The following is a 20,679-nucleotide window of genomic DNA, read 5'->3' as shown; positions in this document are numbered from 1 at the left end:
TTATGAGGTTTATGATAACAAATCCATTGTTTTATTTTTCCATGAACTGCAGAAACTATGCCTGTTCCAGACCAGCCCTCGTCTTCTGACAAGACAAGTTCCCTTAGTCCTGTGTTGAACACATCCAATGGCGATGGCTCCGAAACTGAGACAACCTCTGCCATTCTAGCTTCAGTCAAAGAACAGGTAGGCAAGTGATGCATCTGTAGGCTGGAAAACTGGAAAACAATAGTATGATTTACTGGGTTTTTTTTGTTTGTTTTTTTTTTTTTTTTAAACGTTTCATAGCTGGTATCTGAATAATTTAGTTCACAAATGCATATTGCAAAGAATGTGAACCATTTCTTCATGCTTTAGTATACTTCTGGAAGCTTTCCTACAGTAAGTTTAACATAATTTAATTGAATTGCTCATTTTATTCTCCATTTTCACACTTTACTGTGGATGGTGGTTTTCTGATGTCTCTCCTTTTATTGTTGGCATCTGCATGTGGAGTTACAGTATGCTGGCATGTAAGAGTTATAGACAAATGAATTGTGGATAAGGTGTGTTATTGTAGAGTTTTTTAAGGATTAGTAAGAGCCCTAGGATTTTAAAATTCATATACATGTTTTTGGGAGTTTTGTGTAAAACCTAATGTGAGATTGTATCACGGCAAAACTGGGTATAGATAGAGACACTCAGTTTTGAAAAAATATTAGAAACTTTCAAGGAAAATGTCTTCAGTGTGATGGTCTGCTTGATGCTAGTAAGACAGGTTTGACATTTTAATGTAAATTTTTGTGGGCTGAATGTCAGAGATTTTGCTTTTAATGCCTTTTTGTACTTTAGGAGATGGTTAATATTTCAGTTAATGCAAACAACTGGTCTCTGTCACTGTCTCCTTTGTTTTGACACATCAACAGGAATTCCAAGGACAGACATTTAAATCAGCTGCTTTTAGGCAGTTTTCTCCTTGCTGAAGGTGTTTAAATTGTTTCTTCCTTTATCAGGTACTGATCTTTCCCTGCCCAAGACATTGACTTGTTCTTGATTTAAATTAATGCATGAGTTCAGCTTATGATATCTCTCAGCCCTGGAATAATAGCTCTTGAGTTTTAGAGATCTTATAAAAATCATAATATCTCTCTTCCTTGGTTTTTTTTGGTGTATGCCAGTTCTCTCTTTTGGGTGGTAGAGGTTAGTCATATTTTCTGTTCTGAAAAGAGGAGTGCAAAAATGAAATGTTATAATGTGGAGCTTTGTCTAGAGATTTGTGGCACGTCATTGGAATTGAAAATTGCCCATGGTTTAGATGTTTGTATTCTCTTCCATGTCAATGATATTTCTTGGGTGTGTGCCAGTGTTTCAGCCTGTGTCACTGCATTATTTTGTAGAAAAATACCTGCCTTTCTTTCTGACTCTTTGATAGTGAAAAAGTGTACAGGGAGATTACATAGATAGAAGCTATATCTGTGTGTTGGAATGTGAATCACAGTATGGAATAGTGACAAGAACTTCTCTGTTGTTTGGTGTTGTGATTTTCATTAGTTTATACCTGGTTATGTGTTTTACAAATGAACCTTCCACCCTTATAAATCAATTGAGTACCAGAGGAAATTGCTGCTGAATCCACTAGATGAAAAGGATTTCAGGTGGTAATATATTAGCAGAGTTATTTCTGATTCCTGTGAACCACAGCAGAAAGGAGCCTGTAATAAAGTAGTTCTGCATTCACTTATCACCAAGAACAGCCTAGGCAGCTAACCTAAGGTACTGCTGACTAAAAAGATAATGTCTTGAACTACTGTAATACAAGGTACCAAAATTTAACAGGTGTTCTCTTAAGGAAATTTGCTTCTTGGAAGGTATCTCTAGTCAGACCGATCTTGAAGCTGGAAGACTGTACAAAGCTCAAAACCAAGCCATAATAATATCAATAACAATGATGACAATGGCAATAACAACAACAACAAAACAAGAACAACAACAATAATAACCCCAACCCCCCCACCCCCAAGCTACTTTCAGCCTTTTTCCTCACAAGATTGTATGTTTTGACACACTTCCATTATTTAATGTCCTGTCGGAAAAATTCAAGGTAGTGCCACAATCCTGGTCTTCAGACAGATTAAATACATTGCACTGATTCTCCATTGTTGGAGCAAATGAAGTTAAGTTTCTAACTGACTGTTCAAATGGGTAGCCACCTGCTTTTTAGAAGAAGGAAAGAGTTACTTTACTGTCTGATATGTGATTTTGCTCTGCAAGCTCTTTGACTGTAGCCAAAAATATAACTAGAGTTACACAGATACAATTATTCAAAAGTACTGTCAATATTGAGAAATTAAAGTGTTTTTCAACATATCAGTCATAATTAGGATGGTTTTCAACTAATCAAGTATATTACATTTTCTTTTTCTCTGCTGATGCTTAGCTTTAAAAGGTTTCCTTGCATTTTTTCTCTTGGAACACTTGGGGTAACTTCATGTGTTACTTCTCATAAAATAAATAGAACATTGTCACTGAGTGATGGCAATAAACTGTGGTATCTATGATATGGAAAAAAGTCAAAGGTGTTTGCAATCTTTGAAGAGGACAGGATACATGAAAGGCACAGAGAAGTGGTAGTAACTGTTGTATTTTTTTGTTTTACTTGAATCTCCTACATGAAATTTAAATGATATAATGAAAATTTGTCACATTTTGAGGAACTAATTTATTGGGTCTAAAAAGGTTATTGGGGTAAAAAATTGTGCTTGCTATGTCAAATGTAAAGTGACACACATGATTGTCATGACTCAAGAAGAAGATTTAGCCACATGCTTTTCAAGCTGAGGGTATCTGTCAAGAGAGAAATTTTGCTGTTGAGGAGTTAGGTTGATTTTGGAAAATGCAAATGCAAAACTCCTTGCTTTGAAATACAGGCCATTTCATTTGTGCTTTACCTCTGGACAAGCGTGCTGATTCATGTTTGGGTTTCAGACTTCAGAGATGCTGTTCAGAACTGATAGATATGGAGCTTGAATCCATTCTTTATCCCTTGCTGTGAACTTTCTTAAGGTTAGACAGCACTGCTGGAGGCAAGGTCAGGATCATTCACCATGTGTCTAAGAAACCATGAGATGCCAGGCAGTGACCTTTGGCTTAGCTGTTTTTGAGCAGTCCTTGTGAAGAGAAATAGTAAATAACTTCTGTGAAAATGAAAGTTGTTTTGGCGTTATTTTATGTGGGGTTTTTGTGTGTTTTTTTTGTTTGTTTGTTTGAGATTTTTTTAGACAGTATCAAGTTCTTTAAAGAGAAATCAAGCAATAAAGCCGTAATTTTAGTTTTCCATAAAATGGATGAAGCAGTTTTTTTCTTACGATATACTGGCAAACACCTTTGGCCCAATGCTTCATAGGTTTTAGAAAACCTAAGGCCATTTCTCCTTGCATTTTGTCATCTGGTTTTGCATCTGTAAATATGGGAAAACTTCTTCAACAAAAAGTGAGATATCAGGACTCTTAATTTGTGAGAATATGTGTGATAGATGCAACTATTTCTGCAAAAAGTATGATGTGCTTCTGATTGGGAATTTCCACCTGCAAAAGAGACTTCTGAGCCCACTTGTTAAAAACGTCCTGGGAAGAGAGCTGTTGTTGATGCTTTTTTGAAGGTGGAAATAGCTGCTGGGGAGCCTTTTGAGTAAATATGTAATGAAGCTGATGCTTTTCCTGGAAGTCTCCTGGCATATGTAGTTCACAGTACTTGGTTTTTGGCATACAGAAAACTGCTCCCTTGGAAGCTGAGCAGGATTGCAGTGACCTAGCAGAGGCTTGTTTTGGCAGATTTTATTTTTATAGGAACACTTGGAAAAGATGTGATAAATTAATTTCCTAGGAGTAAGATCCATCTTGAAGTATGGGCAGCTATTTTCAACTCAGAAATAGAATCATGCATCTCTTTTATTTTTTTTTGTGGCTCTAGATTCCTTTAGCATCTTAGTAGTAGGCTGTTTCAGAGAACAGCTTTCACTTTCAGAAAACTTATGCAAAGAGCAAGTTGTGGCAATGTTAATATTTCTTTTGAATCTTTTTTATGCGTACCTCTTTTGAATAAAGATACTTGTTTCCAGTTGCACCCTTTAAAGAAAAACATTTCGACTAATTCTTTTGAAATATTTCTCACATGGTTCAAATAAGTCTTTGATTTGTAAGATAAGATTTGATAAGTATTGATTGATATGTGCTTTAAATCATATTGCTGATTCCAGATAGTACAGAAGTCTGGCTTTTATGGTTGCTGGTGGCTTTTGGATTTGGTTTGAGTTTTTTGGGTTGTTTGGGGTTTTTTTTTTGTTGTCATTAGATGTGTTTTGTTCCTAAAATGGCTTATGTTGCTTTTAATATTTATTATGTTTTTCCACTAGAAAGCTACTTGTTTGTCAAGAAATTATGAATTGAAACTATATAAAAATCATATACAAGGTTGTAATTACTAAGTGTTGTTATTCATGTCAGTATTTAATAAGGGCAATATATCTGACTTAAGTAAACTTTTACATTAGGTGTTAGTACACTTTAGAAACAGGGTTATGTATGCCATGCACACCTTATATAGATACGTGTAAGTAAAACTGCAGTAAGTTTTTTTTCTTTGGGCTGCCTGGTTGTGTTTCTTGTGTCTTTATATCATGATTGAAGTTTTAGAAAAAAAAAATCACGTATGTAGATGGATGCTTCAATTCATAGTTTGTTTTTTTTTTTTTTTGAGGTCTTAAGTCCAGAAGAGATGTAAAATCATCTAGTCTGACCAGCAGGTCATAACATTTCATAGAGCCATCCAAGTTTTGGGCCCCCAAATCTGTTTACAGAATGATATATGCACTGTTTTCCCTAATATAATGCATGCCATATTGTAATATGTAATATTCACCAAATAAAACTCCATTCTTGCCTTTTGGTACCAGTAATTACTCTAGTAGTATCGAGTGTTCAGCAGATTTTCTAAATAGGTTCAATTATGATATATTCATATATTGCTTCCCCTTAAACAGCAGGCCCTGTTTCTGCCTTCAAAAGTTCTAGCAACTCTATTTCGCACCAATGCTAGTTGTAGTCAATCAATATGTATTTCTTTCATAATTTCCCTTAACTAGCATGTCAATATATTCATTTCCTTTAGTTATAGAAGTCCCTTGTTTCCAGTTGGGTTTTAAAATATTCCCGAGAGATATTCCTCTTCTATTTTCATTAATATATTGATTTAAGACAAGAACTGGACCCTGCTGTATTATATGGCCTAGAATAGCAGAGTACAGTGGATACCATGCTTCTAAGCTGCTGAATGGACCAACACATTATTGAAATATGAAGCTTTGAAATACAGCTGGTGCTTCCCAGATACATCTTCTGGTTGATGGGAATTGCTTTTGAGATGTCCGACTCTGCTACTGGAAATGGCAAGGTGAGTGGAGAAGTTTTTAAGCACACCATCACATTGCCTGCTGAAGAAGGAAATTGTGGAAGGGCTCACAGCTGGTTTGTGAGTCAGAAAGAGTTAGCTGAACAAGAGAAGCTGATAAGAGTTGTCTTTTCCCCTGAAAAGGAGTTCTGTCAAGGCCATTGGCATGGAAACAGAGGAGAAAAAATAAACGAGGGGCCTGCAGTTAGATTTTGGTGGAGAACAGTGGTGGAGACCGACTTACACCAATGAACAATATGTTGGTTTATTTTTTACTTTGTGAGGAGGCATAAAAAGCATGCTGCAAAAATAAGAGAGATAAGCCTTCTCAAATACATGGTGTTCTGTTTGTTACGACCATCTAAACAGTGACAGGAAATCATGGAATGTAGTTAGTATCCACCCTGCTCTGCAAGATTCTCAGGCTCTTAATTTAGTCTGGGACTGCTTTCACACAGTTCTTTAGAGCAAGGGGAGTGTATTTGTGTGGTGCTTCTCAGGAAATAGAAGTTAACAAGACTGGAGAACTCAACAAGCAACAGTTATTTATGTTCAGGACCCTGTAGCTCTTCTGTCATGCCAAAGGCCCTGTAACCATAGGAGATGCAGAATGAAGAAACTAAAAATTGCTTCACTGATAAAAGGTTGCAGTGATAACCCAAAACATTTTTGGAATAGTTTGAAATGAGCTGGAAGTGGAAAGGTTTCTGCCGAGATTTAGTGTGATCGAAGAGTATTGAGGCAACATATCCTCCAAGCAAAACTATCTTTGAAGAGAGAGAAGAAAATGCTAATTATCAGCATAAAATGAGAGTTAAATATGATACTATTTTGACTTGAAGTAATGTTGAAAAAATAATATTTCAAAGCCAGGAATTTCAGAGAAGCTGGATAGAAAGCCACTTAGCCACAGGTCAGTCTAATGCTAATTTAAGGCATTAATAAAGGCCATCACAAAGAAAGGCAAAGTATATTTTCTTATCAGGCACCCAGTGTATGAACATGCTTTTGGTAATCCCAAAGCACTTCTGCCTTGGCTTATTTTTTTGCTAGTAAAATACTGGAATAGTTTCAAACTTGGAATAAAGATACCCTATGTAAGTAATAATATTGATCTCAATGCCAACATTATTTAAATTTTAGTATATTACATTTTTAGCATTTTAACATATTACATTTATAACTTTTTAAGATCATTGATTGTTTTCTCTCTGGTTTCATTCATTAGGGCTTCTTTAAACATAAAATATTTTTACTTCTAAACCTGACTTTTTTAACCAGTGTAGTGGTTATTTCACCTCAAAGTCACTTGAAAGGCAGATCTGAGCTTAAAATACTTACGAGAAGCGAGTCAAGTTGTGCCTTTTCTGTTTCTGACGCATCACCCTCTGTTGTACTGGCAAAAAATGTACTTTGCAGCCACGTGGGGAATGCTGCTGGGGAGCTGAGTGGGTTGGAAATATGAAAAGATGAGATGGCAGCTTTGGGTTATTGGAGGTCAAGTGTGTTGCTGTCCCTTTTGGTGAAGGGCAGATGGGTCAATGTGTCGGCTTGTTTGCAAGTATTGGGCTTTTTTAGCATGGCTGTTGTAAACATATATTTCAGGCCATGAGTTTAATCAACTTTGCTGTAATATTTGGAATTATCCAGAATTATCCAGAACGTCCAGCATTATGGGCCTGGATAATTGTTCGGGGGGGGCGGAAGTTTTGGGTGTGTCTCCCACAAATCTGCCTCACTTCTTTCTCTAAAAGGAAATTACAGTCTTTATGAGACTTAGCTATCTAACCTGTTTTCAGCATTTCTCTCTTTCTACACTTGAATTAGGCAATATCTATCAACGGTAATTGTCATTTGCATAGAGAATATTTGAGGCTTGAGTTCCAAGGGTTTCAAAACCATCACACCTCTTCTACAGAGAAAATTAGGTGCTTTTAAAAGGCAAAACTCTGAAGGCTTCAGTTAGTGATTGCTTTTATTTCTTTTGTCTTCTTGGGAAATGAAAAAAACTACTTGAGCACTTCCCAGATTCCACAGTGACCCTGTTTACTTGTCTTGCCAGTGTTTTTCATGCAGCTTGCTCTTAAAACTTACATTTTAAATGGGATTTTGAAGGAGATTTGATTTTTGTAATTATTTTAGCAATTTTTGTTCCTCTTATGTAATTTTGAAAACTGTACTACTTCTGTTGTGTTTCCCCATCTGTTTCTATGTGTTTTTTCACATGTTATTCTTTTCTACTCCTGATGCATTGACTCCTAAAGGAAACTATATCTTCATATGGGTGGTTTAAATCTTTTGTATTTCTAGGTAAAACTACTTTAGGGGTAGGCTGAATTCTATTCATGTTCTGTTTTGATGAAATAAGCTACAAGTTGGTTTGTCCCCATACATGAAAACTAGAACCCAAGAAATGCTAAATTAAGTTTAAACTTAAGTCTACCCCAGAGTTAATGTACTTTACTACCAAAATAACCTTAACCTAGGCTGTGAGTTACGGAGTTATTATAAGAATTAACCAGTTTAGAATAACTTAATAAATTGATTTCAACATGTGGAGTATGTACTTCTCTTTTTCCTCCTCTGAGGTGAAAATGTGTTTATCTTTGAAATTTCTGGCGAATTCTAGTTGCTTCTGATGAGGATCTTTCCAGTGTAAAGGGGTAAAGGCCTAAAAAGGACATTATTCTTTTTAAAAAAATACTTTGAAGATTCATAGTAAAGATCTAGACAAATTGTTTGCTTAATTCATAATTCTTTTCCTCAGTGCTACCATTGCATTTTAGGTAAAACTTTACTCACTTTGTTTTGGAGGAAGGCTTTAGATTTATATCCTATAACATGCTTAATAGTGGAGCCAGACTTTTTGTGGGGGTTCCTTGCTACTTTTTATGAATGAAATTTTTTTTCTCTGCAAAGAGCAAATCCAAGTCCTGAGGCCCAAAGATGTTTTTCTCCTTTGTATTTTCTAAGAGGTTTCATTGCTTTATTTTTTTAAAGGGGTAGATATGAGATGACAGCAACTTAAACTTCTTTGCTTGTGGAGACCTTGTCATAGTGCAGTACTTTTTGACCATGTTATTTTAGATATATGTAGAGGAATCTTTAACATATAGTAAAAAGGTTAATTAATTTCACATTACTTGCAGTTACAGGGGATTTTGATTTGAAAGTGATACAACAATTCGCTCAAATCACAATTGAGTTAGTGAAGCGCAGTAATTGCACCATACAATTGATACAATATAAATGGAATTTAATTATTTCGAACAAGCTCAGCATCATGGTGTTGAGCTTCTCTCAGTCCTCAGAAAGGAATGTGTTTGTTGAAGTCAGCTGAAGGTCACAACTCTGTTCAGAAAGGAGTTACTTGGTTCATTAAGAGTTCCATTTAATTCACATAAAGCTGTCCAGCAAGCTCCCCAGTGGGGACCATATTCCTTCCTCCATGCCCCTTTGAGTGCAATAGCGTGAGCTGTCCTGCATGCCTGGAGCTCAAGGCTGGCAGCCACAGGGCACTGAGGCAGGTCTCCCAGGAGGGGGGTCCCACCTCAGCCTGCTTGCCTGGAGTCTGCTGTTGCACTGGGACTTCATCAGTCACTCACTGTCGGTGGGATCACAGCAGACAAAGTCACTTGCTGAGGGCATGACTAGGCTCTGCAGAAAAGCATAAAATAATAATTTAAACACTTTTTATGTGAGTAAAAGATTCCCTTGATTAGAGTTATAGGATGATAATTTATAAGCAGATCCAGTACATACAGAAGTTACATTATTTCAACCAGAAGCTAAAACTAACTTAACCCCTGAAATTAGCTTTGTTTTGCTCTGGGTCTACATTCCTTTTATTCAGGGACAGGCTCTTAGGCAAACAGTCAAAATACTTTGTTGATACAGTCAGTTTGTCTAAAACAAAGGCACCCTTGGGTTTCCCTTGGCAGGGAGATGAGTCTGGCTTCCTCTTCAAGGTTTGTGATCAATCATGCCATTATTCTCCTCTGAGCCTTCAGGTCATGAAGCCTCTATTTATCTCTTCAGAGCATTCCTTCATTGTGGGTGTGTGTCTAAGCTGGGAGTGTGTAGGGGGCTGTGGGAGGAGGGCGTGTCTTTGATCTCTTGAAGCTCTTTGGCCCCTTATTTTAACAATATATGATTGGAAAATCTTGTTTTCCCCTGTGCAGAAAATTGCCCCTTTGGGTAATAATCATTTGTGACACCAGCTTTTGTAAGCAAAAACCTGCCACTGGTTATCTACTGGACAGCATACAGAGTAAAACTTCTATTAGTATTCCCTCAGTTTCTCCAGTCTGGATTGTAACACAGCAGATACCTGCTGGTAGTCTATTTCCTTAGCTGCTTCAAAATGTGAACTGTACTTCTCAAATTTCATCTCTGTTCCTTTAGTTGCCACATTTGTTTTTCCTGGATTTCTCAAAAGGCATTATTCTTTACGTTTTTCAGACAGTCCCATGTCTTATGCCTTACTAGCTCCTGTCTATGTTGATCTTTCCTTGCTTGGATTTCTAGTGCCCTTCAACATAACAATCTGAGTAATCTGGAATGACATTTTGCTGCTTAGTGTTGTATTCCATCACTCTAACCGGCAATTCCTGTTGCACTGCTATCCCATGGCCATGATTATCCATCTACTCCAACAGTAACACAGTGCAGTTATGTGCCTGACTGTAAATAAGAAATAAGATTTAAATTGAGCCTTTTGTATACCATTACCAGCCCCTTCGTCCAGGAAAAATTGTAGTTCATGGTCACATGGCTAGGCAATTTTCAACAGATTTTTTCAGTGAAAATGAAAAAAAACAAAAAGCTCAGAATGGGAAAATTTTCCAAGTTTATGTGTTCACTTCTACGTATTTCATAATCTTCAGTGTCTTGATGTAAATAAGTAGGTTTAAGAATTGTACTGTGTATTGTCTTGAAAGCAGTAAATATTTCGTTCCCCCTGTCTGATTCCAGCAGAGTAAGACATCTTGGTACAATCCTGTTTATATATCCAGTGCATTGTTATTCTCTGAAGTAGCTCAGTGCTTTAGGTTTTACAGCTGGTACCCCTGGAAAATATTGTTTTCATGTTTCAAAGTAGTTGCAGATTTTTTTCCTCCTTTTTTATTTTTCCTGTGCATAGTTAGATTCGTCTTTGTTGAGCTCATTGTCAATCTAGGTCATTATTTGAAGCTTTTGTTGACAGACCTCTTGAGGGTAAGTACATCTGATGCTATAAATAGGGCTGATTCTTCATAATAAGTCAGCAGATTCACTTGGAAATTCTTGGCTTTGTAGTAGGTTTGATGAAATGGAAGGTCTACTGCATTCTTCTGTCAGCCAGTAACATAATCATGTTTAATTAATTCACATCTTCAAAACTGACATTCCAGAATTTAGTAATTTTGAATTAATACAGGATTACTAATTTTGTTTAGAAGGGTGAAATGGACTCTTTAGATGATCTCTTTTTAAATTATGTTTTTTAGAACTTCTGTTTTTGTTTTCACAAAGCAGTGCTTGCACAAGAAAACTTGTTCAAACACATTTTATGCTGTTCTCTTTGTTCCAGATCTTAGAAAAATTTCCCTTACTGTGTCTTTCAGTAGCCTGTGCTGTGAAAATAGATGATTCTTTGGATTAGTTTTTTGTTTGTTAGTTTAGCACAAATTGTGTCAGAGACAAACCAAATAGTACTCATTCTTGCTACAAAGGTAGGTGCATGATATAGCTCCAAGATGCTCTTCTACTGGCTAAAAATTTTCAGGCATGGAAAACCTGGGAATAGGTTGTGTTCTGTATGGCTGCAGCCACAGAAATGGAGTTAGGAGCAGCTCTGTCTGCAGCGTGTGCATGGGCACCATTCTGAAACCACTGTATGTGGTGCTGGAGCTTTGAAAATCCAAAAATGACATAATTTTCACATTCTGTACTGCTCCTTAAAGGCTTATGTAAACAATGAATAAATTCTTGAGATTAAACTAGCAATGTGTTTTCATCCTGTGTGCACAACAAATGCATTATGGAACCAGGTACAACACTAGGTAAGGCCTCTGTCTCCGAAAGGGGGACTGGGTGTCCCACTGTGGTGACATTGGGTTGAGAAGCAGTGTAGGTAGGGGTACAGACCACAGGCTGTAGGGATACAGACTGCAAGTTGTGGGGATTTGCCAAAATGCACCCCCCAGCCAAAAGGCAGCACTTCCACCATGGAGGTTTGTCACACTGAGGTTGCATGAGGGACTGACCAGCTGGAACCTGAACAGTTGTCCATGATAAATCTGATGGCCACTAAAACTGAGGTTTGGACCAGTGCCTGTTGGCTGATTCTGAATTCTCATTGCTGCTGGTGCTGTGCTTTACCTGACAGATTCTCTGTCAGACACAGAAATAGAAATTAATGGATAGCATATGCCACAGTGATGCCTATCTAAATGCAGAAGAGCTGAGTTAATAACTTAAATAAATCACTTACTTATTTAGTAATGCATCAATATTTAAAGGCTGATGAGAAGTCCACTAAGTGCTTTACGTTTAATTTTAGAAAGTGAACTACAGCTTATTCCGCAAATTTTTAAAAATAAAAACAAGTAAAAAAGTACTTTCTTCACCAGTGATGTGTCAGTGATCTGCAGCTGTATTTTCGTATTTGGCAGGAGAAATTTTCCAATACTTAGAGTCTTTGCTAGGTTGTTTTTGTGTGAGAGAGAGAACCTTTACACTGTCACTAGTTTTAGTGCACTTTGGTTTGCAAAGGCCATACTTAAATGTGTTTCCTTTATGCATTGGGGTGAAAGGAATTAAAGAAATCTGTCTGGGTGTCATAAGTTTAGTCAGAGCAGAAACAAGTGTGTTCCCTCCTCTTTTTATCTTTTTTGTCTACAGTGAGATTCATGTGAAGCTTATTCATCTCAGTTTTCCCCACCACATAAGGAGTTTTGCTTTTTATTTTCATGCGTTGACAACTTTGTCTACTCCCTCTCAATCTGTGGCCATGCAAAGAGCTGCCTTATTATGGTTTCTTACACTAAATTTGAATGGTACATAGAGTCCCTTGATTTTTTGGTTGTTGTTGGTTTTTATTTAATAAGGTAGACTCTGACTCTGTAGCCATAATGCAAGATTTATAGGTATAATTAACAACTTTTATGAGGCCAACTGCACCCTTTACTGTGGTCGAACTTGTGCACCTCAATATTTACCTTTTTTTTTAGTACAGTCAATGGTTCCTTTAGTGTAGCAGTGCACAGGCATGCATACAGAAAAGTAAAGTATTTTTAAAAAAGAATATTAATTTGTGTCTGTTCTGTTCAGTATTTTAGATATTTGTGAGGATTTCCACGTTGTTAAACTTAAGTTTGATTTTTTTTTTTTAACTGACTTCTTTGATCCTTAATCTGCATTAATAATCTTCATTACTTGAAAATGGAGAAATAGGCAGAGAGGTTGTTTAAACTCTCGTCAATGATTGTGGTGAGGCATGAATGGACAGACTAAAGAAAAGTGAAAATCTTCAGGTTAACATTAAAAAGGATTGTATAAACATTGACAAAGATGCACAAGCGACTCAAATTAAAATAATTCTGATTTTATTTTTAATATTCTTGACATAGACCTTCCTAGTTGGGTGTGTTTACTTTTAAGGTTTGTTTTCTATATATGTACTTGAAAGAGTCATTAAATGGTGGCATCAGGGTGTCCTTGCAGTTGTGGTCTAATATTGCTTTTTTTCCCTGGAGTTCAAGATTAATTGCTTTTGATAAAAATTGCCGTGCAAGTTTTAAAATGTTTCTATTCATTACTAAAATGCATAATATGAGAAAGATTACTTCAATTCCATTCACTCTGTTAGGTAAATTAAACAGGTTATCACCAGCTGTATGCTTTTCTTTCCTCCCCCCACCGGTGTCAGACTAGTTGATTTATAGCAGGAAAAACTCATCTATTTTCATTTCTTTTTCTGCAATGATCCCTGAGACTTCTAAGAAATTTTTCACCTGCATTACCTACTGGATGAAAGTTTCTATGTGTGATGCCTTGTGTCACTGAAGAAAAAGCCTACACCACCATTCCTTCAAAGAACACAGAATTCGTTCCTAACATTGTTATGATCTTTAAGTTGAATACAAGTTTGCTGTAGCACTTCATATAGTGCCTTTAATTTCTCCTGCATTATTTCTGAAGGAATGAAATAGGAATCAGGAAGGCCAAAGCCTTCTTGGAGCTGAATGTGAACGCATAGAATAATGAGAAAGGATTCTTCAAGTATTTTCCAGAGGGAACTTGGGAAATTTACAGGTCCATGGTTGAATGTTGGAGGCAATCTCTAATGGTGGACATAGAAATGTAGAAAAAACCAGAAATTTTCTTTGTTTCTTCAGTGGTTCCCAGACAAGGGACAGTACCATGACAGAGACACAGGTTCAGGACTTTTTAGTAGAAAATGGATATATTCACCTTCTTGGGGATCTGTGCCAAGACTGACCAGAGCTCATTTATGTAATAGTACTGCAAGGCAGCTGTCATCCAAGAGGAAACATGGTCAGTGAGGAAAGTCCTAAGCTTACAGCAGCCTTTACGAAAGTAAGGAGAATGGTACTGGGTGGGATATGCAGGCTGTGTTAGGTCAGTGTCAGTCTCCAGGGGGATCATGGAGAGCATCATCCTCTTGTTTCTAGACGTGAGAAGGGCAAGTGTGCCTAGAAAGAGTCAGAACAGATTTCTGCAGTGCAGTCAGTGTTTTATTTGCCTGTGAATGAGGGGAGCACATGTGGTGTGGTGTAAACTGTAACTTTATTAAGGCTTCTGATTCCTTCTCCCACGCTGTTGTGAGTAGTAAGCTGAGGAAGCATGGGCTGGGTGTTGAGTGGGCTGAAAATTGGCTGCACTACTGTACTGAAAGAGTAGTAATCAATATTAGCAACTAACCAATTGACCAACTATCAGACAGTAAAGTGAAAATACTTCAAGGGTTGATTCTGGCACTCCTGCTACTCAATTCTGCAGTGACTTGGATGACAGAACTGAACAGAATGCACCCTCAGCAAATTTATGAATGATACTAAATTAAGGCGATGCTTGGAGAGCCAGATTGAGCTTCAGTCTTAAATCATTCTGAGACCTTGAATGAACTGAGGACTGAGCCAATAGGAAACCCATGCATTCAAAAAAGAACAGATTGAAATCCTGCATCTGAGGTAGAACAACACCATGGCTGGGAAGCACCTGTCTGAGTCACAGCCCTGCTGAAAAGGACCTGTAATCATTAGGAATGTCAAGCTGAATAGGAGCCAGCACTGTAGACAAAACTCCCTGTGTACTGAGCTGCATTAGAAGGAAGGAGGAACATGACTGGCAGACTGAAGGAAATTGTTACCATCCCTACTTGGAGCTGCTTCTTGCACAACAGTGTGTTGTTTTAGTAACCCCAATACAGAGAGGATGTTGAGAAATCTGGAGTCCAAGATACTAAACTGGTTGGAGACATAGACAACATGATGTAATGGGAGCAGTTAAGGAGCTGTGATTTTCAGGGAGCTGGGCCAGGTGAAGCAGAGGCTAAGGGTGTGAGTTTAGCATAGTTCACAATATCATCGAAAGGAGGGACAAAGATGATGGCACCAAACTTTTTTCAGGAGTGGTATACAGTTCAGCAGGGGGCAATACCATCAATTAAAGCTTGAGGAGTTCAGGCTGGACACAGGAAAATTTTCTTCATGAAGAGGTTACTGTAGTAATGGAAGAAGCGACTAGAAAGGCTGTGAGTTTGATCTTTCCCAGTCAACTACATAAATTCTGATCTGGTGTTGGAAATGATCATATTTTTAGTAGGAGGTGAGACTAAGTGACTTCCAGCCAAAATTTCTGTGATTCTATATTGATTCTTTGATAATGTACAATTTTACTGAAATTATGATTTAAATATTTTTTATGTAGACCATGGAAAATAAAATGTAAGGGAGGACAGTGTAGCTTAACATTTCCTCCATTGTGATTACTTTGCTTTTAATGCTTTAAAAATAGGATAGAAACTGAGGATAGCTGATTATTGAAGTATAATCTCAATACTTTTCACTGTTTGTATTAAGTGGCAAGCAATGAAAAGATCAACCAACAGAATAGATCAACCAACAGAACTGGTGGATAAAGAGGAAAATTAGCTAACACAGAGTGGAATACTGGAAGATTTTGATAAGATTTAGGTTTTTTTCAACCCTGGAGATGTCATCTATCTTTTAAAATAGATTTTTGACACCAAGTTTATTAATTCTCAAACTCTACCAGAACTTAGTATATGCAAGAGATAAACATGTGGAAATAAATAAATGGTGTTTTCTTGATATTATAATACAAAAGTGTAAAGGTAGTCTCACATTTAGATTTCATATCCTTTCTGTCAAACTTTGTATGACTGATTCATTCTTTTCACAATGCCTTAGCTCTTTAATTTATTTTTTTTATTTGGAAAAGTAGCATTTACCTTTTTTTCAGACAGCTTGCGTGTATATGTACAAGGAGAAAGACAGCATAGGTCCCTTAAGGGAGAGAGGGCACTTTTCTCTCAGTTGCTTGTGTCAGGTTGAATATTTGGAGAAGAGCAAAACAGGTATGAAAACGATGTTACACACTTTAATATGGCAAAGATTCCTATCTCATGAGGGCTGAACCTTCCCTTCAGAGGATTCAGAGCTAATTCATAGAGACTTTGGATCTCCCCATGTGACTTGGACCTCAGGTCACAGAAAATAAGTCCAGGCAAGTCAGTTAGGCCTTCAGCAGGAAAATTAATCACCTCATAGGCTATGTGTAGCATATAAATAATTAGGCTAGAAACCAGAGCAAGATATTGCTAATAAAGGAGACTGAAAGATTTCATGTTGCTGCAATAAACTGGCTGTCTGTGACTGCTTGATCTCAGTGGCACAGAGAACAGTCAACACTTTTTGAATGCATGATCAGTTCTGCAGGAGACTATTCTTTGTGTTAATCCTCAGATTCAGCAAGGTATTTCCTGGTGTTTGTTCAGCTCTCCCTAGAGTTGAGGGAGAGCTGAACAATGTAATTGTTGTAATGATGGATTTTAGGATATAGTATGTTGATTGTTATCTTTCTAATACTGAACTGGTTGGCATGAAAATACATGACTGTTTCACATCAGACACAGTTCTTGTTCTTTTAGGAGCTGTTTAGAAGAAATTCCAGTGTCAGCATGCCAGATGAGGGTTTCAGGCAACAGAAGTTTGATTGTGGCCTATTTCTGCCTATTTTATCAGACTATTTATACAGTAGACATACACCAATACCTGTTCCTGGCCTTCTTCCTTAAATCTTAAGAAACGCTTGGTGCTTTAAAGAAAATCTGTACTTCAAGGGCTTTTGTGAGCATCTTGTAGTTTACTGAGATGCTATTCAACAGTGCTGGTTTACCTTTTATGCTACTCTTAATGAGTATTGTTGTTCAATTCTGGGCCATACCCTGTAATCCAATGTATTTGAGCTCTGCCCAGAAGGGGGATGTAATAATAATAAAATTTTTTGCAGAATGTGCTGCAGCTAATATGCATTGTTTAATGTACAAGCATTTTCTACAGCAGTCTGTTCACAGTTGAAGTTTACTTTTTCCAATTCCTTCTGCTGCATCAGTATCAGTAAAACTGATGTTCTGCATTTTGATGTACTTGTAAGGCCTTACTGTCTACAGCACGTTTCTGTGATTTTGGCCGTTTAAAGTAATTTTGCCATAGTGTTCTTGATTATTACATGAATCAAGATGCTTTCTGATACTGTCTAGCTTTGGATTACAGATATCATCTGTGGTTGGGTTATTTTTTCAGTAGGTTTTGCATTTCAGCTAGTTAACTTTAGCCCTAATGAAGTTGTTGTTCTACAGCACAAGAATTCCTATGCAGTTATCATGTTAGTATCTCAATTTTTTTCCTTAGTATGACATATTTTATTGAAAGAGGGACTTGCATAGTTCATAAAAAGCTTATTTTTTCCATTAGCATTTTATTCCCAACACAGTAAAATCCTTTCCCATTGCTAGGACCTATGGATGCTGTCATACAATTTTTGAATTAAAATAACTTAATCTTCAGTATCTTTGACACTTTCATAGTAAGTTAGGACAATCTCCAGGAGCACATTTTTGTAAACAAGACTTTTTTATCTGCACACTTGTGTATTGGAGCAACGTAAATAATACAGGTGCAGCTCTCTCTCAGTGGCTTGACAGCCAGTGTTTGTCTGGGAGGGCTAGTATTGCATTTGTTCATATGCTGAGGAAGATCTGAGGCGGCTTCATGTGATGAGAATTCCCTGTGGTTTTGAGCACTTGCGGTCTCAAAATGAAATAAATGAATTGCTTCTAGATCCCAGCCTGTGCTGAATGGCTTACAGAGGCTTGGTGCTCTACCTGTCTCTTCTTGACCTCTCATCTCTCCACAATTCCCTAGGTGCAGGACTTTGTCTTATTATGTTGCTATCTTCTGGGATTCAGCTCCCTGAACTTCACTTTCTCCATGCTCCAAAGTTGCCTTTGTTAGACCAAGCTGTGTTCAGTCTTCTGAGCTATGAAAGGTACTAAAGGCATCCACCTACAGGGCTGCTAAAAAACAAAATGGTACAAAAAGAAATTATACAAAAGGAGATTATAAAGCACTTCTGTTTGTCTGGATATGGTAAATATGAAATGATCTTACTTCTTGGGCAGGAAAGAGTTACTCAGTTCTTTATGTGACCTCCCTGTCATACTCTTGCTGTACTTGGGCATCTGGGGAGCCCCTTCCCAAGTGGTGATGTAGCTGTGTTCATATGAATAGCTAAAAGTTAAATTTTCAAGCAATTTCTGTGTAAATATTATAGTGAAAGGGGAATAATCCTGCAGATCCTTGAGCATGACTCTGCTCACCTGAAAATCATAATACACCTGGTGAAGTTACTTGTATGAATTGTTTGCCAGTCAGAGGGCTTAGAGATTTGAGTAGAATCCTGAATTTCATTTTGAAGAGACGGCTTTGAAGACTGGGATTCAAGTGATGTTTAAGTTAATTCCTGAAAATAAATACTTACATGGAAGTACAAAAGCAATTTTAGCATATAAATTTCCAGATGTGAGTGATACAATATCCAAATCCTATGACTTTTTACAGCAGCTTTCTTTTTTTGACTATTTGAACATACTTTCCTGTTTTAAAAGGAAGCAGAATATATTTACGTAACATAACACAAATTTAAAGTATAGCAAATAACCTGTATATGAATAATATATATACTAACAACTTATAGTATGTAACAAGTTATGTGGCTTTCAGAAGGGTTTTGTCAACTTTTTTGTAAATTTCAAACTTTAGATGGGTTTCAAATTTAAGACATCTGTATCTGAGCTATGTATTTGTACAAGAATTTGGAAATTTTCTTTATATTTTAAAATACTAAAAAGTCAATATAATGTTAGAAGTCTAGTCCAATGCTGAAAAAGTCTTAATTGAGAAATTAGTTAAAACCTTATTACAGTTTTTGTTATTTCTCTCTTGGTAAAAAGCACATTGGCTTTTATGTCTTTCAAGTTATTCTCATTGGTTGGTTGGTTGGTTGGTTGGTGGTGGATTTTTTTCAATGACCAGAAATAAATATCTTCAAATGAAGAGAAATATTTGAAAGCAAAAGAATAGGTAATATAAACTTAATATAACCTTACTAATAACCTTTAGGAGATTATTAATAAAAATAACTGTGTCAGTAGAAAGTTAGATAATGTACAATTGAGGACTTGGAGACTGTGGTGTGATGTGTAGGTGTTTGAGGATTATTTAACTGAGTTAGCAAGGTTAGTTTTCCTGTCTTATTATACAGTAATACAAAACTGCACTCTCTACATTCTTGTTCTCTCCATTGCAAGGTCCCAATAAATAATTGTCCAAAATCATATTTGTTTGTTTGTTTGTTTCTTTGTTTTTGGGTTTTTTTTCTGAAAAAAAAGTACTGTTATTTTCCAAACATGCTCAGGATGAAACATTTAATACTTGTTGAAATATTCCACCTTTCTTCCTTTCCCCTGCTTCCTGTCTCTCAACATGCAAGGTAACATCTTGCTTCTGACTAATAATCATTTTCCAAGAAGGAAATATTTCAGCAGAATGCTTTAAAGGGAATCTAATGGAAAGTACAGCTAAAACTTTAATGTTACCTAATCAGTGTGCAAAGCAATTCTGGACCACTTGCACAACCCAATTCCAATATGACAAGCAGTGAAAATTATGAATATTACCAAACTACTGATTCAAATTAATTTACATTTGTTATTTAACATGAAGAGGAAACTGTTTTTAAAGATCTTACTCATTAAATGCACAAAATCTGATACATTTAGTGAAAACTGCAAGGGTATTTTATTTCTGCTGGTATAGTAGAATTGTGAGAGCGATCATTTTGATCTCATGCATCTACTGTCTTTTTTTTTCTCTGAGCTCTGAATGTTTGCATTCTGTCTTCATTTACTCCTTTGCAAGCTCATTGAATTTTATTAGTTATCACTGCAAGCTAAATGAAATACAAGTAGTTGCACAGCTGCAGTGATATGAGTCTGAACTGCCTCATCATCCTTACTTGCAGATATGAAAACAGGACAAAATGAGCTTGATTATAGATCTCAGGAATTTTGCCAGAACCAATATACAAGTGATTCTCACAAAATGAAATCATTTTGCACTGGGAATGTTGAAAAAAAAATCAACCAAACCTAGGGGGAAAAAAGAAAAAAAGGAAAAAAAACCCCAATAACAAAGCAAATTAAAAAAGCCAAACAAACAAAACAAATCCCACCCCCCCAAAAAAAGGAAAGAAAATATAGTCTCTTTAATTCTCAGATGCTTAGCATTCTTCATCTTTTCAAGTCAGTGAGAAGTGTGGGCTCCCACTGTCTTCTAAAAGTTTGACCAATGTGGAAAAATTTTTGCTCATATTTATGTTATCTTACAGTAACAGAAGTGTATCCTAATGCTCTCTAGTTGAGTGTGTGTGATTGTGGCAGAAACAGCTGTGCCTGAATATTGATCATGGCTATCAAAATAAAGCCATTTATTTTGTGTACATAGAAGTATGTATTTTAAGCTTCCAGAATGAGCACTTTTATACTATGCAGTTAGATAATTTCACAGCATTACAGCAGGCATAAAGACTGGAATGAGGGAGCATCTCTCTAGTGGGGTTGTACCTGTTGAACTGCTGCTCGTAATTCATATTTAGTGCAGGATG

The 20,679-nt window shown here is 36.6% G+C and overlaps 1 protein-coding gene across 4 annotated transcripts in view; it reads left to right on the top strand.

Moving 5' to 3' along the window:
- The window catches only part of CTNND2 (catenin delta 2), a 639,750-nt gene that overhangs the window by 121,413 nt on the left and 497,658 nt on the right, over positions 1-20,679 (top strand). For all 4 annotated transcript variants that reach the window (XM_054284533.1, XM_054284531.1, XM_054284535.1 and 1 more), the window contains exon 2: positions 53-186. In XM_054284533.1, the coding sequence (XP_054140508.1) occupies positions 53-186 (134 nt within the window). The remainder of the gene's footprint in view (positions 1-52; positions 187-20,679) is intronic.

Source organism: Melozone crissalis, unplaced genomic scaffold (assembly GCF_028551555.1).
Source record: "Melozone crissalis strain CALT ecotype California unplaced genomic scaffold, PUWL_Pcris_2 ptg000042l_1, whole genome shotgun sequence".
In the NCBI taxonomy this organism is placed as follows: Eukaryota; Metazoa; Chordata; class Aves; order Passeriformes; family Passerellidae; genus Melozone; species Melozone crissalis.
The sequence above is the reverse complement of the archived record's forward strand: the minus strand, read 5'-3'. Positions and strand labels throughout refer to the sequence as shown.